Source organism: Cinclus cinclus, chromosome 34 (assembly GCF_963662255.1).
Source record: "Cinclus cinclus chromosome 34, bCinCin1.1, whole genome shotgun sequence".
Classification (NCBI taxonomy): Eukaryota; Metazoa; Chordata; class Aves; order Passeriformes; family Cinclidae; genus Cinclus; species Cinclus cinclus.
In genome coordinates, this window is record NC_085079.1 from 687,706 (window position 1) to 712,621 (window position 24,916).

A 24,916-nucleotide genomic window follows, 5' to 3' on the forward strand; every position below is an offset into this window, starting at 1 on the left:
ACTCCGTGGTCACCCTGTGGTCACTCTGTGGTCTCTCCGTGGTCACTCTGTTGAACTGACCCCACCATTGGTCACTCCGCCTGACCCCTCCCCCCTCCCCCCCCAGCCCCAATTAACACCGTTCATTAATTACATTTATTTATTTATTTATTTATTTATTTATTCATTTCCGATCCGGCGAGGCCCCAACGAGGGGGGGAGGGGCTGGGGAGGCGGTGGGTGGGGGAAGGGTGGGAAAGGGGGAGGAGCAATGAGGGGGGCGGGGCCTGGGGCCGCCCCTCCCCCCATCCTTTACAGGGGTGCCCCTCCCCCACAGCGGGGTTGGGGGAGGGGATTTTGGGGGAAGGTTTGGGTTTTTTTTGGGGGGGGAACCCCTCCTGCTCCCCCCCCCTCCCCCAGAGCTTGAGCCCCTCCCCCACCTCGCCCCTCCCCCACCCTCACACCCCCCCTCCCCCCGCGGCTGCAGTTGGGGGAGGGGGGGAGGGGCCCGGCCCGACCCCGGCGGTGCCGGCCTGGGGAGAGAAAAGGGGGGAGGGGCTGGGACCTGGCATGGGGACCCCAGACCCAGAAACGGGGACCCCAAACCTAAAATGGGGACCCCAAATCCCACAGAGACCCCAGACCCCAAATTGGGAACCCCAGTGATCCCCACCCATGGTCATGACCCCACCCCTTTCCCCATATTTGGTCATGACCCCACCCCTTTTCCCATATTTGATAAAGGCCCAGCCCATTTTCCCATATTTGCTCATGGCCCCACCCCTTCCCCATATTTGGTCATACCCCACCCCTTTTCCCATATTTGGTCATACCCCACCCCCTTTTCCCATATTTGGTCATCCCCTTCCCACATGTGGTCACCCCCTTCCCCATATTTGCTCATGGCCCCACCCCTTCCCCATATTTGGTCATACCCCACCCCTTTTCCCATATTTGGTAATGCTCCACCCCCTTTCCCCATATTTGTAAATATCCTATATTTGGTCATACCCCACCCCCTTTCCCATATTTGGTCATCCCCTTCCCACATGTGGTCACCCCCCTTTCCCATATTTGGTCATGGCCCCGCCCCTTCCCCATATTTGGTCATGCCCCGCCCACCTGCCCTATTTGGCCATGGCTTTGATCGCGACAGCGGCTTCCTCGGTCATCGCCGACAGCACCGTGATCTGCGGAGGGCAGAGATCCCAGTTCACACCAGTTCAGCCCAGTATATCCCAGTTCATCTCAGTCCCATCCCAGTTCACTCCAGTTCATCTCAGTCCCATTCCAGTCCATCCCAGTCCCTCCCAGTCCATCCCAGTCCCATCCCAGTCCCATCCCAGTCCATCCCAGTTCCTCCCAGTCCCATCCCAGTCCATCCCAGTCCATCCCAGTCCCATCCCAGTCCCATCCCAGTCCCTCCCAGTCTATCCCAGTCCCTCTCAGTCCATCCCAGTCCCATCCCAGTCCCTCCCAGTCTATCCCAGTCCCTCTCAGTCCATCCCAGTCCCATCCCAGTCCCTCCCAGTCCCATCCCAGTCCCTCCCAGTCTATCCCAGTCCCATCCCAGTCTATCCCAGTGCCATCCCAGTCTATCCCAGTCCCATCCCAGTCCATCCCAGTTCCTCCCAGTCCCATCCCAGTATAACCCAGTCTATCCCAGTCCCATCCCAGTTCCTCCCAGTCCCATCCCAGTCCATCCCAGTTCCTCCCAGTCCCATCCCAGTCCATCCCAGTTCCTCCCAGTCCCATCCCAGTATAACCCAGTCCATCCCAGTACCAGGATCTCCTCTCCACAGTCGTATTTCTGCTCGATCTCCCGGCCCAGTTCTCCCTCTGGCAGCCTCAGGTCCTCCCGCACCTCCCCGCTGTCCTGGAGCAGCGACAGGTACCCGTCCTGGATCCCGATGAGCTGCACAGGTGAGACAGGTGAGAGACAGGTGAGAGACAGGTAACACACAGGTACCCGTCCTGGATCCCGATGAGCTGCACAGGTGAGACAGGTGAGAGACAGGTAACACATAGGTAACACACACAGGTACCCATCCTGGATCCCGATGAGCTATGAGAAAGGTGAGAGACAGGTACCCATCCTGGATAGCAATGAGCTGCACAGGTGAGACAGGTGAAACACACAGGCATGGACAGGTGAGTGACAGCTAACACACAGGTAACACACACAGCTACCTGTCCTGGATACCAACGAGTTGCACAGGTGAGACAGGTAACACACACAGGTAACACACACAGGTAGCATAAAAGTATGGACAGGTGAGACAAGTAAGAATGGGTATAGGCAAATGAGAATAGGGCCAGCTGTGACAGAGGTGTGCTACCTGTCCCAGATGTGTACAGGTGTATTACAGTGTTACAGGTATGTACAGGTGTGTCCAGGTGTGTACAGGTGTGCACAGGTGTGTCACAGGTGTGTCCAGGTGTGTACAGGTGTGCACAGGTGTGTCTCACCTGGAAGTCGTTCCGTTTGATGTTGGGTACGTCCATGTTGTGGGTTGATGGACAGATGTGTACAGGTGTGCACAGGTGTGTCACAGGTGTGTACAGGTGTGCACAGGTGTGCACAGGTGTGTCTCACCTGGAAGTCGTTCCGTTTGATGTTGGGTACGTCCATGTTGTGGGTTGATGGACAGATGTGTTACAGGTGTGTCACAGGTGTGTACAGGTGTGCACAGGTGTGTCACAGGTGTGTACAGGTGTGCACAGGTGTGTCTCACCTGGAAGTCGTTCCGTTTGATGTTGGGTACGTCCATGTTGTGGGTTGATGGACAGATGTGTACAGGTGTGCACAGGTGTGTCACAGGTGTGTACAGGTGTGCACAGGTGTGTCACAGGTGTGCACAGGTGTGTCTCACCTGGAAGTCGTTCTGTTTGATGTTGGGTACGTCCATGTTGTGGGTTGATGGACAGATGTGTTACAGGTGTGCACAGGTGTGTCACAGGTGTGTACAGGTGTGCACAGGTGTGTACAGGTGTGTACAGGTGTGCACAGGTGTGTCTCACCTGGAAGTCGTTCCGTTTGATGTTGGGTACGTCCATGTTGTGGGTTGATGGACAGATGTGTACAGGTGTGCACAGGTGTGTCACAGGTGTGTACAGGTGTGCACAGGTGTGTCACAGGTGTGTACAGGTGTGCACAGGTGTGTCTCACCTGGAAGTCGTTCCGTTTGATGTTGGGTACGTCCATGTTGTGGGTTGATGGACAGATGTGTACAGGTGTGCACAGGTGTGTCACAGGTGTGTACAGGTGTGCACAGGTGTGTCTCACCTGGAAGTCGTTCCGTTTGATGTTGGGTACGTCCATGTTGTGGGTTGATGGACAGATGTGTACAGGTGTGTACAGGTGTGCACAGATGTGTACAGGTGTGCACAGGTGTGTCACAGGTGTGTACAGGTGTGCACAGGTGTGTACAGGTGTGCACAGGTGTGTACAGGTGTGTACAGGTGTGTACAGGTGTGCACAGGTGTGTACAGGTGTGTACAGGTGTGTCCAGGTGTGTACAGGTGTGCACAGGTGTGTCTCACCTGGAAGTCGTTCCGTTTGATGTTGGGTACGTCCATGTTGTGGGTTGATGGACAGATGTGTTACAGGTGTGCACAGGTGTGTCACAGGTGTGTACAGGTGTGCACAGGTGTGTACAGGTGTGCACAGGTGTGTACAGGTGTGTACAGGTGTGTACAGGTGTGCACAGGTGTGTCTCACCTGGAAGTCGTTCCGTTTGATGTTGGGTACGTCCATGTTGTGGGTTGATGGACAGATGTCCTCGTACTTCTTGCCCGTGAAGATGTCGATGCCCACCAGGTGCACCTGGAGGGGAAACTGGGGTTACTGGGAGTACTGGGAGAGGGGTCAGAGCCATACTGGGAGCACTGGGAGAGGGGTCAGAGCCAGACTGGGAGCACTGGGAGAGGGGTCAGAGCCAGACTGGGAGCACTGGGAGAGGGGTCAGAGCCAGACTGGGAGCACTGGGAGAGGGGTCAGAGCCATACTGGGAGCACTGGGAGAGGGGTCAGAGCCATACTGGGAGCACTGGGAGAGGGGTCAGAGCCAGACTGGGAGCACTGGGAGAGGGGTCAGAGCCAGACTGGGAGCACTGGGAGAGGGGTCAGAGCCAGACTGGGAGCACTGGGAGAGGGGTCAGAGCCATACTGGGAGCACTGGGAGAGGGGTCAGAGCCAGACTGGGAGCACTGGGAGAGGGGTCAGAGCCAGACTGGGAGCACTGGGAGAGGGGTCAGAGCCAGACTGGGAGCACTGGGAGAGGGGTCAGAGCCATACTGGGAGCACTGGGAGAGGGGTCAGAGCCAGACTGGGAGCACTGGGAGAGGGGTCAGAGCCTTTACTGGGAGCACTGGGAGAGGGGTCAGAGCCATACTGGGAGCACTGGGAGAGGGGTCAGAGCCATACTGGGAGCACTGGGAGAGGGGTCAGAGCCAGACTGGGAGCACTGGGAGAGGGGTCAGAGCCTTTACTGGGAGCACTGGGAGAGGGGTCAGAGCCATACTGGGAGCACTGGGAGAGGGGTCAGAGCCAGACTGGGAGCACTGGGAGAGGGGTCAGAGCCTTTACTGGGAGCACTGGGAGAGGGGTCAGAGCCATACTGGGAGCACTGGGAGAGGGGTCAGAGCCATACTGGGAGCACTGGGAGAGGGGTCAGAGCCAGACTGGGAGCACTGGGAGAGGGGTCAGAGCCTTTACTGGGAGCACTGGGAGAGGGGTCAGAGCCATACTGGGAGCACTGGGAGGGCTGTACTGGGAATTCTGGGATGCAGCGCAGCAATTCCGGGATCCAAACCCAGATTTTTTGGGATTTTCCCGGGATTTTTTTTGCCATTCCCAAATTCCCGATTTTCGGGATTTTTTTTTTTTTTTTTTTTTTTTTTGGATCCGATCCCAAAAAATCCTCGGAGATCTCTGGGGAATTCGGGGTCTGGATTTTTTGGGAATTCCCAGCTGGAATTTTGGGGATTTTCTCAGGATTTTGGCTACACCTTGGCATTCCCAAATTCCCAATTTTGGGGATTTTTGGGATTTTTTTTTGGGATCAGATCCCACAAAAATCTCAGAGAGTCTCCACAAGAACGGGGATCGCCCAGGGATAACTCGGGTCGGGATTTTTGGGATTCCCATGGGGATTTTGGGATTCCAAACCCCAAATTTTTGGGGATTTTCTCAGGATTTTGGCTACCTTGGCATTCCCAAATTCCCAATTTTGAGGATTTTTGGGATTTTTTTTTTTGGGATCAGACCCCACAAAAAATCTCAGTGAGTCTCTACAGTAACCGGGATCGCTCAGGGATAACTCGGGTCGGGATTTTTGGGATTCCCACGGGGATTCTGGGATTCCAAACCCCAAATTTTTGGGGATTTTCTCAGGATTTTGGCTACCTTGGCATTCCCAAATTCCCAATTTTGGGGATTTCTGGGATTTTTTTGAGGGGGATCAGACCCCACAAAAAATCTCAGAGAATCTCTACAGTAACCGAGATCGCTCAGCTCCAACTCCGTTCGGGATTTTGCGATTCCCGCGGGGATTTTGGGATTCCAAACCCCAAATTTTTGGGGATTTTCTCAGGATTTTGGCTACCTTGGCATTCCCAAATTCCCAATTTTGGGGATTTCTGGGATTTTTTTGAGGGGGATCAGACCCCACAAAAAATCCCAGAGAATCTCTACAGTAACCGGGATCGCTCAGGGATAACTCGGGTCGGGATTTTGGGATTCCCATGGGGATTTTGGGATTCCAAACCCCAAATTTTTGGGGATTTTCTCAGGATTTTGGCTACCTTGGCAATCCCAAATGCCCAATTTTGAGGATTTTTGGGATTTTTTTTTTGGGATCAGACGCCACAAAAAATCTCAGTGAGTCTCTACAGTAACCGGGATCGCTCAGGGATAACTCGGGTCGGGATTTTGGGATTCCAAACCCCAAATTTTTGGGGATTTTTCCAGGATTTTGGCTACCTTGGCATTCCCAAATTCCCAATTTTAGGGATTTCTGGGATTTTTTTGGGGGGGATCAGACCCCACAAAAAATCTCAGAGAATCTCTACAGTAACCGGGATCGCTCAGGGATAACTCAGGTCGGGATTTTGGGATCCAGGCTGGAATTTAGGGATCCTAGCCCCAAATTTTTTGGGATTTTGGCTACCTTGACATTCCCAAATTCCCAATTTTTAGGATTTTTTGGCTCATTTTTATGGGGATCAGATCCCAGAAAAATATCAGTGAGTCTCTACAGTAACCGAGATCGCTCAGCTCCAACTCCGGTCGGGATTTTGGGATTCCCGCGGGGATTTTGGGATTCCAAACCCCAAATTTTTGGGGATTTTCTCAGGATTTTGGCTACCTTGGCATTCCCAAATTCCCAATTTTGGGGATTTCTGGGATTTTTTTGAGGGGGATCAGACGCCACAAAAAATCTCAGTGAGTCTCTACAGTAACCGGGATCGCTCAGGGATAACTCGGGTCGGGATTTTGGGATTCCAAACCCCAAATTTTTGGGGATTTTTCCAGGATTTTGGCTACACCTTGGCATTCCTAAATTCCGAATTTTAGGGATTTCTGGGATTTTTTTGAGGGGGATCAGACCCCACAAAAAATCTCAGTGAGTCTCTACAGTAACCGGGATCGCTCAGGGATAACTCGGGTCGGGATTTTGCGATTCCCGCGGGGATTTTGGAATTCCAAACCCCCAATTTTTTTTTTTTTTTTTTTTTGGTGTGGATGATGGGGATTTCCCCAAGATTTTTTGGCTACCTTGGCGTGCCCGTGTTTGCCAGTTTTGGAGGTGCTCATCTCCACGATCTTGCAGGGGCGACCCTTGAGCACCACGAAGCCGTTTTTACGCAGGGCCGAGCACTGCATGGGGAACGTGGCCGAGGCCCCCGCGTCCCCCGTCTCGAAGTCCAGGTCGTCGGCCATCGCCTCTCTGGAAGGAAATTCCCAAAATTTTAATCGGGGAGGGGTGGTGGTTGGGTGTTTTTTTTTTTTTTTTTTTTTTTGGTGAACACCCCCCCCCCAAAAAAAAAAAATTTAGGGTTCCGGTGAGGTCCGGGGAATGAGAAAAAATTGGGATTGAAATGGGAAAAGGAAGCGTGAAAAAGGATAAAAAACAATGGGGTCGGGAAGCGGGGAACGCCAAGGTTTTTGGGGTCAAGAGGACAAGGAATCCAAAATTTGGGGGGTCAGGGTGAAACCCAAAAAATTTGCGGGTCACGAAGCATCAGGAGATCACAAAAATTGGAATTGAAGTGGGAAAAGGAAGCGTAAAAAGGGACAAAAATGGGGTCGGGAAGTGAGGACCCCCCTTAACTTTTGGGGTCAAGAGGACAAGGAATCCAAAATTTGGGGGGTCAGGGTGAAACCCAAAAATTTGGGGGTCACGGAGCATCAGGAGACCCCAAAAATTGGGATTGAATTGGGAAGGGGAAGCGTAAAAAGGGACAAAAATGGGGTCGGCAAGTGAGGACCCCCCTTAACTTTTGGGGTCAAGAGGACAGGGAATCCAAAATTTAGGGGGGTCAGAGCGAAGGGAATCCAAAATTTGAGGGGTCAGGGTGAAACCCAAAAAATTTGGGGGTCACGGAGCATCAGGAGACCCCAAAAATTGGGATTGAATTGGGAAGGGGAAGCGTAAAAAGGGACAAAAATGGGGTCGGGAAGCGGGGAACGCCAAGGTTTTTGGGGTCAAGAGGGCAAGGAATCCAAAATTTGGGGGGTCAGGGTGAAACCCAAAAAATTTGGGGGTCACGAAGCATCAGGAGACCCCAAAAATTGGAATTGAAGTGGGAAGGGGAAGCGTAAAAAGGGACAAAAATGGGGTCGGGAAGCAGGGAACGCCAAGGTTTTTGGGGTCAAGAGGGCAGGGATTCCAAAATTTGGGGGGTCAGGGTGAAACCCAAAAAATTTGCGGGTCACGAAGCATCAGGAGACCCCAAAAATTGGAATTGAAGTGGGAAAAGGAAGCGTAAAAAGGGACAAAAATGGGGTTGGAAAGTGAGGACCCCCCTTAACTTTTGGGGTCAAGAGGGCAGGGAATCCAAAATTTGGGGGGTCAGGGTGAAACCCAAAAAATTTGGGGGTCACGGAGCATCAGGAGACCCCAAAAATTGGAATTGAAGTGGGAAGGGGAAGCGTAAAAAGGGACAAAAATGGGGTCGGCAAGTGGGGACCCCCCATAAATTTGGGGTCAAGAGGACAGGGAATCCAAAATTTATGGGGGTCAGAGGGAAGGGAATCCAAAATTTGAGGGGTCAGGGTGAAACCCAAAAAATTTGGGGGTCACGGAGCATCAGGAGACCCCAAAAATTGGGATTGAAGTGGGAAGGGGAAGCGTAAAAAGGGACAAAAATGGGGTCGGGAAGTGGGGAACCCCCAAAATTTTTGGGGTCGGAGGACAAGGGAATCCAAATTTTTTTTAGGGCCACGGAGAACCCCAAAAAATTTGGGGGTCATGGAGGGTCAAGAGACCCCAAAATTTGGCAAAGACCCCAAAAGCCAGGGGTTAGGGAGAGGTGAGAAAACTCAAAAAAGGGGCTGGGGACCCCCCCAAAAAATGGGGGTTAAGGGGTGGGGGGTCCCAAAATGAGAAAAATGAACCCCAAAAAAAGATTCAAAAAGCCAAAAAAAAAAAAGTGGGATGGGGGAACCCCAAAAAGGAATCGTGGAACCCCCCCCCCCCCAAAAAAAAAAAAAAGAAGGAATTGGGGGATGTCCAAAAGGGGAGGGGAGGGAACCACAAAAGGATTGGGGACCCCCAAAAATGGGGAGGGGAACCGTGGAATTAATTTGGGGGATCAGAGGGTGACCCCAAATTTGGGATTTTGGGGGGGGGGAGGGGGGGTTGGAGTGAGGAGGTGACACGTGGGGGGTGGGGGAGGTGACACACGTGGGGAGGCGAGGGGAAATTTTGGGGGGGGGGGAGTGGTCCAGGGGGATTTGGGGGAGTCCAGAGGGCTTTTGGGGCGGGGGTCCGGGGCTGGGATATTTTTTTTTTTTTTTGGGGGGGGGGGGAGGGTTTCAAGGGAATTCAGGGGGTTAAATTTGGGGTTTTTTTTAGGGGGGGGGAACCCCGCGTTCTTTATACAACCCCCCCCCAAAATCCTTATATGGAGTTGGGGTCTCCCCAATTCCTTATATGGAAAACCGGGCGGGAGTGGGGGGGGGGCGGGGGGTCCCCAATTTCCTTATAAGGAAAGACGGGGAGGAGGGGGTTCCCCCAATTTCCTTATAAGGAATTTCGAGGGTTCCCCCCCCCCCCTTAATTCCTTATATGGCGTAAAGTGGGGGATCCCCCTCCCCTCTATTCTTTATTTGGGGGGGGAGGGGTCGCGCGGTCGCCGCCGCCACGCGGGTCCCGTTTTTATGTGGGGGGGGGGGGGGTGAGGGGGAAGGAAAAGGTGAGGGGGGGGGGGGAGGGGAAACGCAAGGCGCGGGCGCGGCCTAGTCCAGGCCTGAGGGGAAAACCACAGCGGGACGGCACCGATGGAAACCCTGAGGATTCTTTACCCCTCCCCAAAGTGGAGACCACCCATCCGAACGCTGAGGGAAGGCCCCGAACTCACCCCCGAGCCCGCGAGCCCCGAAGCCCGAACCGCCGCCGCGCTGGAGCTGCTGCAACCCCCGGGCCCCACCGCGCCTGCGCGCCCGAGCCGGGCGGGGGGGAGAACGGTACCGAGCATGCGCAAAGAGGAGGGGCGGAGGTGGTGGAGGGAAGTGCGCGTGCGCAGAGGGAAGAGGGGAGGCGCGCGGCGGGCCCAGCGCATGCGCGCCTCGCCCCCTCCACCCCGATAAGGCGGAGTTAAGGCCTAGCGGCACCGCCCGGTTTGCGTGTTCTCGCGAGAGTTACGTAGCCGTGCGGCCCGGCGCGGGGCTAAGAGTGATCTCGCGATAGTTGCGGCTGTCGGGCTGAGCGTAGCTGCGTCCTCTCGCGAGAGTTCGATGAGGAGAGCCGCGCCGCCAGCGAGGTCACGCGAGATTTGGAGCACGCGGGGAGCGAGGCCGGCTAGGCCTCAAGGCCCTTTTTGGGGGTGGGGGGGAGAAGGGTGGCGTTGTCATGGCAACGCCGAGGGCACCGCTCATTATGCAAATGACTTAAATGACGCTGATTGCCTCATTATGGCAATTACGGAAATGTATGCAAATTTATGCCGGCGCTCACGTGGCGCCCCCTCCCCAGCCGCGTGCGCAACGCCAGTCTCTCGACCAATCAGAGGCGACGCTTCCGCGGATCCACCAATGGGGTGAGAGAGGCGTGGCGGCTACAAAGGGGCGGGGCTTGTTCTTAAAGGGGCAGCGCCCGCAGCCGAGATTTGGGGACCCCTCCCCCAGAATTGAGCCTCTCCTTGGGGGTGCGGTCAGTTCCCCTCCCCCACCCCTGAATCCCCTCCCCCACCCCCCCCAATTTTGGGGTCCCACCCTTCAATTTTACAGAACTGCCCCCAATTTTTTTAAATTTTCCCCCCAAAATTCCCCAATTTTTCGGGGATCGCCGCTGATTTATCTTCACCTTTATTTACAAGCGGGGAGTGGGATGGGGAGACCCCAAAAAATCCCGAATTCCTCCCAAAAATTCCCACCCCGTAAAAAACAATGAGGTGACGGAAGGGAAAAAAAAAAAAAAAAAATTTTTTTTTTTTTTGAGGTGCGCCCCAAAAATCTCCCTCCCTCCCCAAAAAAAAAAAAAAAAAAACCAAAAAAACAAACAAAAAAAAAACCACACAAAAATATTTTTTTTGGGGGTGCGCTCTAAAGTGCCTGAAAAAACAAAAACCCTCAAAAAAATTTTCCAAAAAAAAAAAAAAAGAACAAATTTTTTTTTTTTTTTTTTTTGGTGCGTCCCCTAAAAATCGACCAAAAAAAAATTAAAATTATTTCGGAGGACGCGTCAAAAAAAAAAAAAAAAAAATAATAATAAAATGAAATTTTGGGGTTTTTTAGGGTTCCTCGTGCGTAGCCAAGCACTGGAGCTCGGTGTCTTTTTCCGGAGGGTTCCGTAAGGTTGGGGGATCCAAATTTTGGGGATCCCCTCCAGGAAAAGTTCGGCCGCGAGTTTCGGGGAGCAACAGGAAAGTAAAAAGAGCAAAACCCCCCAGGAGCCCCCCAAAAAGGAGGAAAACCAACGGACCCAGAGCGTCCTGGAAATGAAAAAAAAAAACAAAAAAAAATGAAGAAATAAAATTAAAATCGGAATTTTGGGAGGGTTTTTTTTTTTTTTTTTTGGCTTTTTTTTTTTTTTTTTTTTGGTCCAATTTTTTTTGGCCGAAATCGCCCGAAATTCATCGAATTTCCCCGAAGAATTGACCAAATATATCTTGAATTTATAACGAAAATTCGGGGAATTTTCCGGAAATAATTCTCTGAAAATTCCTTGGATGTCGTCATTAAAATCCCTTGAATTTCATCAAAAAGTTTCCTTGAATTTTCCCCCCCAAAAAATTCCTCGAATTTCGCCCAAAAAATTCCTTGAATTTCGCCCAAAAGTTCCTTGAACTTTCCCAAAAAATTCCTGAAACTTTCCCAAAAAAATTCCTCGAATTTCGCCCAAAAATTCCTCAATTTTCTCCCAAAAATTCCTGAAACTTTCCCAAAAAATTCCTCGAATTTCTCCCAAAAATTCCTTGAATTTTCCCCAAAAATTCCGTGAATTTTCCCTCAAAATTTCCTTGACTTTCCCCCCAAAATTCCTCGAATTTCTCAAATAATTCCTCAATTTTCACAAAAAATTTCCTTGAATTTTCCCAAAAAATTCCTCGAATTTCTCCCAAAAATTCCGTGAATTTTCCCCCAAAAATTCCGTGAATTTCCCCTCAAAATTTCTTTGAATTTCCCCCCAAAATTCCACGAATTTCTCCAAAAAAATCCTCGAATTTCTCCCCAAAATTCCTTGAATTCCCCCAAAATCCCTGTCCCTAAATATTTAAATTATTCCCCCCAAAATGACCAAAAATTCCTTGAGTTTCCCCCCCAAAAATTCCTTAAATTCCCAAATCCCCAAAAAAATTCCTTAAACTCCCCCAAAAATTCCTGAAATTCCCTTAAACTCCCGCCAAAGAGCCCCAAAATTCCTAAAAATTCCCAAAATTCCTCCCCCCCAAAAAAAAGAAAATCCCGAAACATTCCTTTCATTCCCCCTAAATTCCCTTTACCTACCCCAAAATCCCCCAAATTCGCCCCAAAATCCCCCAAAAATGTCCCAAAATCCCCCAAATTCACCCCAAAATGCCCAAAAATGCTCCAAAAATGTCCCAAAATCCCCATAAAATCCCCCTAAAATCCCCACAAATGTCCCAAAATCCCCCAAATTCACCCCAAAATCCCCCAAAGCCCTCAAAAATGTCCCAAAAATCCCTTTAAAATCCTCCTAAAATCCCCACAAATGTCCCAAAATCCCCCAAATTCACCCCAAAATCCACAAAAATGCTTCAAAAATGTCTCAAAATCCCTTTAAATTCCTCCTAAATTCCCCAGAAATGTCCCATAATCCCCCAAATTCACCCCAAAATCCCCCAAAGCCCTCAAAAATGTCCCAAAATCCCCCAAATTAACCCCAAAACCCCCAAATTCACCCCAAAATCCCCCAAGACCTCCAAAATTCACCCACCTGGAGTCTCTAAACCATCCCCAAAATCCCTTAAAACGCCCCCTAAAATCCCCCTAAAATCCCCATAAAATCCCCATAAATCCCCATAAAATCCCCCAAAACGTCCCAAAATCCCCCAAATTGACCCCAAAATCCCCCAAATTCACCCCAAAACCCCGAGGCCCGGTACCTGCAGGGCAGGGAAGGCCATGGCCACACCCAAACCATCCCCAAAATCCCCTTTAGAATCCCCCTAAAATCCCCCTAAAATCCCCATAAAATCCCCCAAAACGTCCCAAAATCCCCCAAATTCACCCCAAAATCCCCCAAATTCACCCCAAAACCCCGAGGCCCGGTACCTGCAGGGCAGGGAAGGCCATGGCCACACCCAAACCATCCCCAAAATCCCCTTTAGAATCCCCCTAAAATCCCCCTAAAATCCCCATAAATCCCCATAAAATCCCCCAAAACGTCCCAAAATCCCCCAAATTGACCCCAAAATCCCCCAAATTCATCCCAAAACCCCGAGGCCCGGTACCTGCAGGGCAGGGAAGGCCATGGCCACACCCAAACCATCCCCAAAATCCCTTAAAACGCCCCCTAAAATTCCCATAAATCCCCCTAAAATCCCCATAAAATCCCCATAAATCCCCATAAAATCCCCCAAAACGTCCCAAAATCCCCCAAATTGACCCCAAAATCCCCCAAATTCACCCCAAAACCCCGAGGCCCGGTACCTGCAGGGCAGGGAAGGCCATGGCCACACCCAAACCATCCCCAAAATCCCCTTTAGAATCCCCCTAAAATCCCCCTAAAATCCCCATAAAATCCCCCAAAACGTCCCAAAATCCCCCAAATTCACCCCAAAATCCCCCAAATTCACCCCAAAACCCCGAGGCCCGGTACCTGCAGGGCAGGGAAGGCCATGGCCACCACGGTGTTGCTGGCCCAGTTCACGAGCCCGGCCAAACCCAGCGCGGCCCCGCGGGGTCCAGGTGGGAAAAGTTCGGCCCCAACGAACCAGGGAAGGGGACCCGGCCCCACAGCGAAAAACCCCACAAAGGCCAGGGCCGACCCCAAAGCCAGGGCACCCCAAACGGGACCCCCGAGCTGGGAAAAACGGGGGGGAGGGGGGGGGAGGAGACCCCCCCCCCCCCAAAAAAAAAATTAGAGGGAGGGGAGGGGGAGAAGCCAAAAAATCGAGAAGAACGGGGGAATTTTGGGGAATGGAGGAGGGGGGAAATTTGGGGGATTTGGGGTTTTTTTTATGGGATTTGGGGGGATTTGGGGTTTTTGGGGAAATGGGGGAAATTTGGGAAATTTGGGTTCTTTTGGGGATTGGAGGATTTGGGGATTTTTTTGGGGATTTGGGGGATTTGGGGTTTATGGGATTTGGGGGATTTGGGGAATGGGGGAAATTTGGGGGATTTGGGGTTTTTTTGGGGATTGGGGGATTTGGGGTTTTTTGGGGATTTGGGGATTTGGGTTTTTTTGGGAGGTTCAGGGATGGGCACAGGGTTGAGTTTGGAATTTGAGCATGCTCAGGTGAGTTTTGATGTGCCCAGGTGAATTTTGGGATTCGGGCGTGCCCAGGTGAGTTTTGAGGTCCCCAGGTGAATTTTGGGATTCGCGCGTGCCCAGGTGAATTTTGAGGTGCCCAGGTGAATTTTGGGATTCGGGCGTGCCCAGGTGAGTTTTGAGGTGCCCAGGTGAATTTTGGGATTTGGGGGAACCCAGGTGAGTTTTGAGGTGCCCAGGTGAATTTTGGGATTTGGGGGAGCCCAGGTGAGTTCGGGGGTGCCCAGGTGAGTTTTGGGGTCCCCACCCCCGCTCACCTTGAGGGCCACGCCCAACGTCCCGGCGCATCCCATCATTCCCAGCAGCCCCACGAGCTGCAGGAGGCGCCGCCCCGCCCGCTCCACCAGCACCACCTGGGGGGAGGGGCTGAGCTGGGGCCACGCCCACATGTGGACCACACCCCAAGGAGGCCACGCCCACCCAAAACCACCCCTAAAATGAGACCCCCCCACACCCCCAGAGCCACGCCCACTATGAGACCCCAATCCAGGCCATGCCCAAAATGAGACCCCCACCCACTCCAGGACCACACCAAAAGGAGGCCACGCCCACACAGTAAAGGGACTCCTCCCACTCAGGACCACACCCACCGTGAAACCCCCTCCCCCTCAGGGCCACGCCACCCAAAATGAAGACCCCCCCCCAGGACCACACCCGAAGGTGGCCCCTCCCCCCTCATGACCACGCCCAGTGTTAGACCCCTCCCACTTAGGACCACACCCACCCCAAATGAGAAACCTCCCCACAGGACCACACCCAAAGGAGGCCACGCCCACCCACACCCCAAATACGAGACCCCACCCAATCACATGACTCCTCCCCTCCAGACCACACCCACCAAAATGAGAGCCCCACCCCCCCTTGGTGACCACGCCCACTGTGACACCCCTCCCCCTCAGGACCACACCCACTGGGGATTTTGCCCCCAGGTGCTCTGTGGGCGTGGCAGTGGGCGTGGCTCACCGACAGGGCGGTGGCCGCCACGTTGACCACGCCCGTTCCGATGGTGCCGACGGCTGGATCCCGAAGCCCCGCCCCCTCAAAGATGGACGTTGAATAATAAAAGATCTGGGATGGGAAAGGGGGCGGTGGGTCAACCAGAGGACACGCCCCTTTAAAAATCACACCCACCTACAGGAAGCCACACCCTTAAAAATCCATTGTCATTTATGGCCACGCCCATTAGGGTCTTCCCCTTTAAACCCCGCCCCTTTAATCCGCACAAAATCCGGGCCACGCCCCTTAAACCCCACCCATTTAGGCCACACCCTTTAAACCACACCCCTTTATTATGTCTGACCCCACCCATTTAAGCCCGCCCCGATATCTTCGACCACGCCTTTTTTGTCACAAACCACACCCCCTTCACCATAAGCCACGCCCCTTTCCCCACCCTCTCCCTGCACGTTTTTCGTTATTTCCGTCCCGTTTTTAGCAAATTTATGCCCAAAAGCTGCAGGCCTCTGGGTGATGTCATGGCCACGCCCACTTCCCTTAAACCACGCCCCTTTTCCCTCTAGCCACGCCCATTTCCACATTTTCCCCACTCATTTTTCACTATTTTGAGGTAATTTCCCCCCATTTTTATCAAATTTATCCCCGAGAGTGACAGGCCGGGATGACGTCATGGTCACGCCCACTGCCACAACCATTTTTCCCCACAAACCACTCCCCTTTTAAAAAAACACGCCCCTTTCTTTGTAGACCACGCCCATTCATCTTACCACGCCCCCTTTCCTCAAACCCCGCCCGTTTTTCACCGTTTCGATCTCGTTTTTGCCGTTTTTTACCGCGTTTATCCCCGAGAGCTGCTGGGCCAGCTGCAGGCCCAGGTGTGACATCATAACCACGCCCACTGCCACACCCATTTCCCCTAAACCACGCCCCCTTTCCCTCAAACCCCGCCCGTTTTTCACCGTTTCGATCTCGTTTTTGCCGTTTTTACCGCGTTTATCCCCGAGAGCTGCTGGGCCAGCTGCAGGCCCAGGGTGACGATCAGCGGTTGCCGGTAGCGCCGGTTCCGGCACAGCTCCAGAAACCCCACCCTGGGGGCGGGGCCTCGGCCAAGCTCCGCCTCCAACGCCGCCAGCCCCGCCTCGGCAGCCGGGCCGGCCAATCGCGATAGGCCTGGGGGAAAGGGGAGGGGCTTGTCGCGATAGGGGGTGTGTGGTAAAGGGGGAAGGGGAGGAGGATGAAGGTGAGGAGGAGGAAAAATCGGGACAGAGGAAGAGGAGGGTGAAGGGGATGGAAGAGGGAGATGAAGGTGGGGAGGAAGTAGAATCGGGGGAGACGAAGAGGAGGAGGAGGATGAAGAGGATGGAGGAAGACGAGGAAGATGAAGGTGAGAAGGAAGAACGGGGGTTGAGGAAGAGGAGGAGGAATCGGGATGGAGGAAGAGGAGGAAGACGGGGCTGGACAAGGAGGAGGAGGAAGGGGATAGAGGAAGAGGAGGAAAGTGAGGAGGAAGGTGAAGGTGAGGAGGAGAATGGAAGGGACGGAGGAGGAAGAGGGGGATGAAGAAAGGGGGTCGAGGAAGAGGAGGAGGAATCAGGACGGTGGAAGAGGAGGAAGATGATGATGGTGAGGAGGAGGAAAATTTGGGATGGAGGAAGAGGAGGATGAAGAGCAGGGAATGAGGAAGAGGAGGATGATGAAGGTGAGGAGCACGAAGAGAGACTGAGGAAGAGGAGGAGGAAAATTTGGGACGCAGGAAGGGGAGGACGGAGGAGATCGAGCAAGAAGACGAAGGCCAGGAGGAAGAGGAAGAGGAAGAGGAAGAGGAAGAGGAAGAGGTGGGCCCCGCGAGGCCGAAGGCCCCGCACTCACCTCGGCGCGCTCGGCCGCGCTGGCCCCGGGCCAGCAGGAACCGGGGGCTCTCGGGACACAGCGGCAGCAGCAGCAGCTGCAGCGCGGCCGGGAGCAGCCCTGCCCCGAACAGCGCCGGCCACGCCGCCGGCGTCCCCAGCAGCGCCCGCAACCCCAGCACCTGCGGGAGAGGCGTGGCATCCCGCGATAGGCCGCGATAGGCCGCGATAGGCCGCGATATCGCGCGATATCGCGACGGAAAGGGGGGGCGTGTCGCGATATGGGGGCGAGACGTCGCGCGATGGCGGGGGGGGGGGGTTATCCACGGAGATCGAAACCCTCCCCCGCCTCAGCTGCACGGGATTCCCCCCCCCCCATCCCCACCCCCCAAAATCCCACCAGGACCCCCAATGGACCCTCCCCAAGCCCCGCCCACAAAGCCCCCTCCCACTTAATCCCCGCCCACCCCCAGGAACAACCCAGGTGGGTGCGACCTCCCCCACCCAAATACCCCTCCCCAATAGCCAAGCCACGCCCATTGAAGCTACGCCCATCGAAGCCACGCCCATTGAAACCACGCCCATCGAAGCCACGCCCAGCACCTGGCCACGCCCACCTGAGCCCCTAGGATGCCCAGGACGATGCCGAGCTGGTGCAGGGTCCCCAGAGCCCCCCGGAGCCGCAGCGGAGCCACCTCGCCCACGTAGAGCGGAACCAGAACCGACACCAGCCCTGCGGGGGAGGGGTCACACGGGGACACGCCCCTCAGGGGGAAGGACACGCCCATCGGAGGGAGGACACACCCACAGAGAGCCATGCCACGCCCTTCTCTCTCTGGGCAGCCCACGCCCACGTAGAACTAGGCCACGCCCCTCACAAAAAAGCCACACCTCACAAAAAGTCAGGACGCACCCATAAATCGGGCCACGCCCACAGTGCCAAGCCACACCCTTCACAGTGCCAGGACACACCCACACAGAGCCAGGCCACGCCCACAACAAAGCCACGCCCACTCAAAAATCCACATTCTCAAAAAAGCCCCGCCCACACAAAACCCACGCCCTCACCAAGACCACGCCCACATGCATGCAGGCCACGCCCCCAGCCCAAGCCCCGCCCCCTACCTGAGTAGGCTCCCACGATGAAGCGGCCGATGATGATGAGGGTGTAGGTGGGGCCCAGCTTGGCCCCGCCCATCAAGGCCCCGCCCACCACAGCCAGGCCATTGGTGGCCAATAGGGCGCCTTTCCTGAGGGGTGGGGGAGGGGAGAGGGCGTGGCTGGCATCGTGGTGGCCACACCCACTCCTGGGGTTGTGAGAGGCCACGCCCACTTTAGCCCCACCCAGGTGTGCCACACCCACACAGACCCCACCCTCCCCTTTAACCCCCGCCCCAAACCCTCTTTAAGCCACGCCCCAAAGACCCCTCCCCATTAAGCCCCACCCCTACCCACCCAATTTTCCCTTATATGACCCCTCCCCTTTAAGCCACGCCCCTCAGCCACGCCCCAACCCCCATTCCCTTCCTTTTTAACCCCTTCCCTCCCTTCCCCCTCTCCTTTAAACACCCCCCCCTCCCCTTTTAAGCCCCGCCCCTTTTTACCTGCCCAGCCGCTCCCCAGGGCCGTGCCCATCCCCCCCACCGAGAAGATGGCGACCGACAGGGCCCAGAGCAGGGAGATGGTCTGGGGGGGAGGGGGAGACCCCCAGCGCCGCGCCCACGTCGCGTTGTACTCCCCTTCCAGGACCTGGGGGGGAGGGGCGACTCGAATTTGGGGAGGGGGGCACCCACGGGTGGGGGAGCACCCGAATTTGGGGAGGGGGGTAACCGAATTTAGGGGCATACCCAGCCATGAGGGCGTTCATAGAGCGGGTATCCTAATTTGGGGAGGGGGCGCCCATGGGTGAGAGGGAACCCAAATTTGGGGAGTGGGGCACCCACGGGTGGGGGAGCACCCGAATTTGGGGAGGGGGCGCTCAAATTTAGGGTGGCACCCAGGTAGGGAGTCATTCGTGGAGAGGGGTCACCCGAATTTGGGGAGGGGGCACCCACGGGTGAGGGGTCACCCGAATTTGGGGAGGGGGCACCCAAGGGTGGGGGAGAACTCGAATTTGGGGAGGGGTCACCCGAATTTGGGGAGGGGGGCACCCATGGGGTCCTTCCCAACATTTGGGACCCCCCAGAATTTTGGGATCCCCAAGGGCGTCCCCTATTGGGTCTGGGGGCTCCCTCAGGATTTTCGGGCTTCCCTCCCAATCCAAGAATCCCCCCGAATTTTTTGGGGTCCCCAGGTATTTTTGGGGGGGCGGGGTCCCTAGGTATTTTTTTTGGGTCCCCAGGTATTTTTTGGGGGGGGTCTCCAGGTATTTTTTTGGATCCCCAGGTATTTTTTGGGGGGTCTCCAGGTATTTTTTTTTTGGGAGGTCCCCAGGTATTTTTTCTGGGGTGCCCCCAGGTATTTTTTTTGGGTCCCCAGGTATTTTTTTTTCGGATCCCCAGGTATTTTTTTTTCGGATCCCCAGGTATTTTTTTTAGGATCCCCAGGTATTTTTTTTTGGGGGTGCCCCCAGGTATTTTTTTGGGGTCCCTCCCGACATTTTAGGACCCTCCAGAAATTCAGGAATCCCCCATTAGCTCTGTGAGCCCCCTCCTCTTTTTTTTGAGGGATCTCCCTCAACATTTTCAAGCTTCCCTCGTACCCCGAAGAATCCCCCCCAAATTTTTTTTTTGGGGGGGGGGTCCCCAGGTATTTTTTTTTGGGGGGGGGTCCCCAGGTATTTTTTGGGGGTCCCCAGGTACCTTTTGGGGGGCGTTGATGACCCCGATGTTGTAGCCAAAGGTGAGCGAGCTCAGCGTGGCAGCGAACACGGTCAGGGCGAGCACGGGGGTCAGAGCGGGGGGGGGAGACCCCCCCGAGGCCGAAGGGGGACCCCCCTCATCCTCCTGGGGGGAGGGGCAAGAGGGTCAGGGTGGGAGGGACCCCCCAAAAAAAAATTTGGGGGGGAAAAAATTTGGGGATCCCCATTAAATTTTCCGTGAAATTCTGGGATTGGGGGGAATTGGGGAGGGGGTTTGGGTCCTTGGGGGGGGATTTTGGGGGGTTCTGGGGGGTCTTTGGGGGGTTCATCCTCCTGGGGGGAGGGGCAGGGGGAGGGTCAGGGTGGGAGGGACCCCCCAAAAAAAAATTTGGGGGGGAAAAAATTTGGGGATCCCCATTAAATTTTCCGTGAAATTCTGGGATTGGGGGGAATTGGGGAGGGGGTTTGGGTTCCTTGGGGGGGATTTTAGGGGTTCTGGGGGGTCTTTGGGGGGTTCATCCTCCTGGGGGGAGAGGCAGGGGGAGGGGCAGGGTGGGAGGGACTCCCCAAAAAAATTTGGGAGGGAAAAAATTTGGGGATCCCCATTAAATTTTCCATGAAATTTTAGGATTGGGGGAAAATTGGGGAGGGGGGTTTGGGTTCCTTGGGGGGGATTTTGGGGGGTTCTGGGGGGTCTTTGGGGGGTTCATCCTCCTGGGGGGAGAGGCAGGGGGAGGGTCAGGGTGGGAGGGACCCCTCAAAAAAAAAATTTGGGGGGGGAAAATATTTGGGGATCCCCATTAAATTTTCCGTGAAATTTTAGGATTGGGGGGAATTGGGGAGGGGGTTTTGGGTCCTTGGGGAGGGATTTTGGGGGGTTCTGGGGGGTCTTTGGGGGGTTCATCCTCCTGGGGGGAGGGGCAGGGGGAGGGTCAGGGTGGGAGGGACCCCCCAAAAAAAAAAATTTGGGAGGGAAAAAATTTGGGGATCCCCATTAAATTTCCCGTAAAATTTTAGGATTGGGGGAAAATTGGGGGGAGGGGGTTTTGGGCTCCTGGGGGGGGGGAGATTTTAAGGGGGGGGGGGAGGGGCCCCCCAGCAAATTTGGGGGAGGGTCCCACCCCCCCCAATTCTGACTCTCCCCCCTCCTTGATTTTTTTTTTTTGGGTAGGGGGGGTCCTTCCCCCCCCTCCCCCCTCCCCCCTTTCCAAACTTTTCGTGGGAATTTTGGAGGGGGTGGGGGAGGGGCGTGGGCGTGGCCGGGGTTCCACCCCTCCCCCCACCCCTCTCACACCCCCCTCCCTCCCCTTTTTTTTAAGGCCCCCCTCCCCCACCTTCGGTGTCGGGGGGGGGGGGTCTCTATCGCGATAGAAACCCCTCCCCCACCCCTCTCCCGACATCCAAAAAATTCCCATTTTTGGGAAAGTCCTGGGGGTGGGGGAGGGGCGGGAATTTTTTTTTTTTTTGGTGGGGGGGGGGTGTGTGGGGGAGGGCGGGGAGGGGGGGGGTCCAGCCCCTCCCCCCGCACTCCTCAGGACCCCCCCACCCCCCCACCCCCCAAAAAAAAAAAAACCAAAAAAAAACCCCCCCCAAACCGCCCCTCCCCCACCCCCGGTACCTGCCTCGTCCTCCTGGATCTGCTGGAACCCCCTGGGCATGGAGGCGGTAATTAATTAATTAATGAGTTAATTAATTAGCGAGTTAATCAATTAACGAGTTAATCAATTAAGGCGTGAGGAGGGGGAATTAATGATGGGGGGAGGGGCAGGAAGAAGAGACCCCCCCCCGGGTGGGGGGAGGGGGGTTAATTAGGGGTTAATTAGCCGTTAATTAGGGGTTAATTAGTGATTAATTAAAGGTTAATTAGAGGTTAATTAGGGATGGGAGGGGTGAGGGATTAATGAAGGATTAATTAGGGATTAATTAAAGCTCCGGAAATTAAAAGGGGGGGGGTGGGGAGGGGGGGGTTAATTAAGGGTCGGGGGAAATTAATTAAGGATTAATTAATGATCGCGAGGACCCCGGAGAATACGGGGAGTTAATTAAGGATTAATTACAGGTTAATTAGGAGTTATTTAGGCCCCGGGGAAAAGAATCGGATAAATTAATTAAGGATTAATTAAGGATTAATTAATTAAGGATAGGAGAGTCCAAGAGGGGCTCGGGGGGGGGGGTGGGGGTGGGGGGGGGTTTAATTAAGGAATAATTAGCGGTTAATTAATGGTCGGGGAGTTAATAAAATATTAATTAGGGGTTAATTAAAGATCGGAGGTTCCCGGGAGAAGCTCAAGTGTTAATTAAGGATTAATTAGGATTAAATCGCGGAGTTATTTAGTGATTAATTAAAGATTAATTAGGGGTTAATTAGAGGTCGGGGGAAGGGGGGGAGGGGTTGTGTCCCGAGGGTTTAATTAAAGATTAATTAAGGATTAATTAAGAGTTAATTAGGGGTTAATTAGGGGGTCAGGGGGTCCCGGGGGGTCCCGGGGGTGTTCGGCAGCTCCGGGGGTCGCGGGGGGGAGGGGCGGGACGAAGCCACGCCCCCTCCCCCACCACACCCACCCCTCCCCCTCTTTTTTTTTGGGGGGGTGTGGGGGGGGAATGTTTGGGTGGTGGGGGAGGGGCAGCCCTGGGTTGACCCCGCCCCTCCCCCAATTTCAGGCCGTTTTGCCCTAAAATAGAGCTGGGGGGTGACGTCACCGCCCCTCCCCCACTGCCGGTGGGGTGGGGGGAGGGGCGGGGATCCCCCTCCCCGAGGGGTGGGGGAGGGGCGGGCGCGTGCCGGAGCTATTTTTAACCCCTTCCCCTCCCCCACCCCCCCCCAAATGTCACCTCAATGTGACCCTCGATGGGGGAGGGGAAATTTAAAGGGCTCGCGTCCCAATTTTGGAAATCCGAACCTTTCTTATTGTTCGGGGGGGGGAGTTGGGAACTCCCCGGTTGAGCCGCGTGACGTCACGCGGGGGGGGTGGGGTGGGGACCGGGACACCCAGGACACGCGTGGGGCTGGTGGGCGTGGCCAACCCCCCCCGGAACCCCTCCCCAAAACCGCTTTTCAACCAATCACCGCCGCGCTCCCCTCCCCCTCCCCCCCCCCCGCGCGGGTTTCAATGGTACCGCCCTAGGGGGCGTGGCCTGCTCGAAGCGGGGCGTGGTCACGTCTTTACGCACGGAAACTCGTGGTTACGTACGACGTGGCGTGACCACGCACAGTGAGGCGTGGTTACATAAAAGGAGGCGTCCTCACGTAAAGGGGGCGTGGCTTCACTCCTCTGCCCCGGCCTCGCAGCGGCGGCTCCGAGCGCTCGATAAAAAAAACTCCAAAAAAAAGCCCCAAAAATCCCCGTTTTCCACCCACCCAAAAAAAACCCCAAAAACCAACCCAAAACCCTACGGGATCTCCCCCGAGGCTCCGCCCATCCCGCCATGGTGTCCTTGCTCTGCTGCGGGCCCAAGATGGCGGCCTGTGGGCTCGTCCTCAGCGCCTGGGGGGTCGTGATGCTGGTGAGGGGTCTGAGGGGGTCGTGAGGGGATGGGGGGGGCGAGGGGGGGGGGGGTTGAGGGGCTCGTGCGGGGCTCAGGAGGAATTTGAGGGCGCTTGGAGGGGTTTTGGGGGGGGGGGGGGGGGGGCTCTGGGAGAGATTTTTGGGGAGTCCCTGTGGGGTTGTCGTGGTGTCTGGGGGGGCTCTGGGTGAGGTTTTGAGGGGGTCCATGCGGGTCTGATAAGGAATTTGGGGTCTCTCGGTGGAATTTTGGGAGCTGAGAAAGGTTTTGGGGTCCTTTGGAGGAATTTTGGCGAATCCCTGTGGGGTTTTCAGGAATTTTGGGGGGCTCTGGGAGAGGTTTTGGGGTCCCTTGGAGGAATTTTGGAGGGGTCCCTGTGGGGCTGAGAAAGAATTTTTTGGGAGGTCTTGGAGCGATTTTGGGGTCCCTTGAAGGGATTTGGGGGGGCTCGGAGAGGTTTTAGGGTCACTCGGAGGAATTTTGGGGGATTCCTGCGGGGTTCTCAGGGATTTTGGAGGGTCTTGGTGAGGTTTTGGGGGGGGTCCCCTGTGGGGTTGTCCTGGGGTTTGGGGGGCTCAGAGAGGTTTTGGGGGGGTCCCTCGGAGGAATTTTGGGGGGCTCAGAGAGGTTTTGGGTCTCTCAGAGGAAATTTAGGGGAAATCCCTTTGGGACCCTTGAAAATGCCTCCAAATCCCCCAGGGACCCCCAAAAAATCCCCTTGGGACCCCCAAAGATCACCTCAGAACCCCCCGCCCCAAATCCCTTTGGAACCCTCAAAATCCCCCCAAAATCCCCTCAGGACCCCCCCGAAATCCACCCCAAATCCCCCCCCAAAGTCCCCTTAGGACCCCCAAGTCTCTTTGGGACCCCTCAAAACCCCTCCGGGACCCCTCCCCAGGTGCTGCTGGGGATTTTTTTCAACGTGCACTCGGCCGTGCTGATCGAGGACGTGCCCTTCACCAGGAGGATTTCAATGAGTGAGCACGGCGGGGGAATTTGGGGGGGTCCTGGGGGGATTTTGGGGGGTCCGGGGGGGATTTCGGGGTGATTTGAGGGGTTTGAAGGGGATTTTGGGGGGTCCTCGGGGGGATTTGGGAGGGTCCTGGGGGGACTTTGAGGGGGATTTGAGGGGTCCTGGGTGGATTTGGGGGGTTTGAAGAGGATTTTGGGAGGTCTTGAGGGGGGATTTGGGTGGTCCTGGGGGGATTTGGGGTGAATTTGGGGTTTTTGGGGGGCTTGAAGTGGATTTTAAGGGGTCCTGGGGGGGATTTTGGGGGGGGGGGGGGGATTGTGGGGTCCTGGGAGGAGTCTGGGGAGTCCTGGGGGGATTTGGGGAATTTTGTGGGGTTTGAAGAGAATTTTGAGGGGTCCTGGGAGGGATTTTGGGGGATTTTGTGGGGTTTGAAGTGAATTTTGGGGGTCCCGGGAGGGATTTGGGGTGAATTTGGGGGATTTTGTGGGGTTTGAAGCGAATTTTGAGGGGTCCCAGGAGGGATTTGGGGTGAATTTGGGGGATTTTGTGGGGTTTTGAAGAGAATTTTGAGGGGTCCTGGGAGGGATTTTGGGGGATTTTGTGGGGTTTGAAGCGAATTTTGGGAGGTCCCGGGAGGGATTTTGGGGTGAATTTGGGGGATTTTGTGGGGTTTGAAG

At 55.1% G+C, this 24,916-nt stretch overlaps 3 protein-coding genes across 3 annotated transcripts in view; all 3 read right to left on the reverse strand.

Moving 5' to 3' along the window:
• Positions 1–142: 142 nt before the first annotated feature.
• EIF5A (eukaryotic translation initiation factor 5A) lies at positions 143–9,668 on the reverse strand. The gene is made up of 6 exons (XM_062512200.1): positions 9,564–9,668; positions 6,757–6,928; positions 3,701–3,805; positions 1,763–1,894; positions 1,102–1,169; positions 143–512 (listed from the first exon to the last, which is right to left on the reverse strand). Exons 2-5 carry the CDS (start codon positions 6,919–6,921, stop codon positions 1,107–1,109), a joined length of 465 nt encoding a protein of 154 aa, XP_062368184.1. The 5' UTR covers positions 6,922–6,928; positions 9,564–9,668; the 3' UTR covers positions 143–512; positions 1,102–1,106.
• Positions 9,669–10,916: 1,248 nt separating this feature from the next.
• Positions 10,917–21,420, reverse strand: LOC134055747 (solute carrier family 2, facilitated glucose transporter member 4-like). Its single transcript, XM_062512194.1, is given in 12 exon segments — positions 10,917–11,135; positions 13,487–13,690; positions 14,416–14,511; positions 15,122–15,226; positions 16,104–16,285; positions 16,985–17,144; positions 17,580–17,695; positions 18,088–18,212; positions 18,567–18,582; positions 18,585–18,711; positions 19,764–19,855; positions 21,384–21,420. Coding segments are annotated over 12 exon segments (1,461 nt in total). The 3' UTR covers positions 10,917–10,934.
• Positions 21,421–23,576: 2,156 nt separating this feature from the next.
• The window catches only part of LOC134055723 (acetylcholinesterase-like), a 4,977-nt gene continuing 3,637 nt past the window's right edge, over positions 23,577–24,916 (reverse strand). Inside the window, 1 exon segment of the mRNA XM_062512165.1 lies at positions 23,577–23,640. Coding sequence (XP_062368149.1) covers positions 23,577–23,640 — 64 coding nt within the window.

Bases quoted from the DNA above. Each gene is read 5' to 3' on its own strand.
- EIF5A (XM_062512200.1), bottom strand. From the start codon at position 6,921: ATGGCCGACGACCTGGACTTCGAGACGGGGGACGCGGGGGCCTCGGCC. The intron at 3,806-6,756 runs GTAGCCAAAAAA...TTTCCCCTCCAG, and splicing joins GCAAACACGGGCACGCCAAG to GTGCACCTGGTGGGCATCGA. The intron at 1,170-1,762 runs GTACTGGGATGG...TGCCCTCCGCAG, and splicing joins ACTGTGGAGAGGAGATCCTG to ATCACGGTGCTGTCGGCGAT.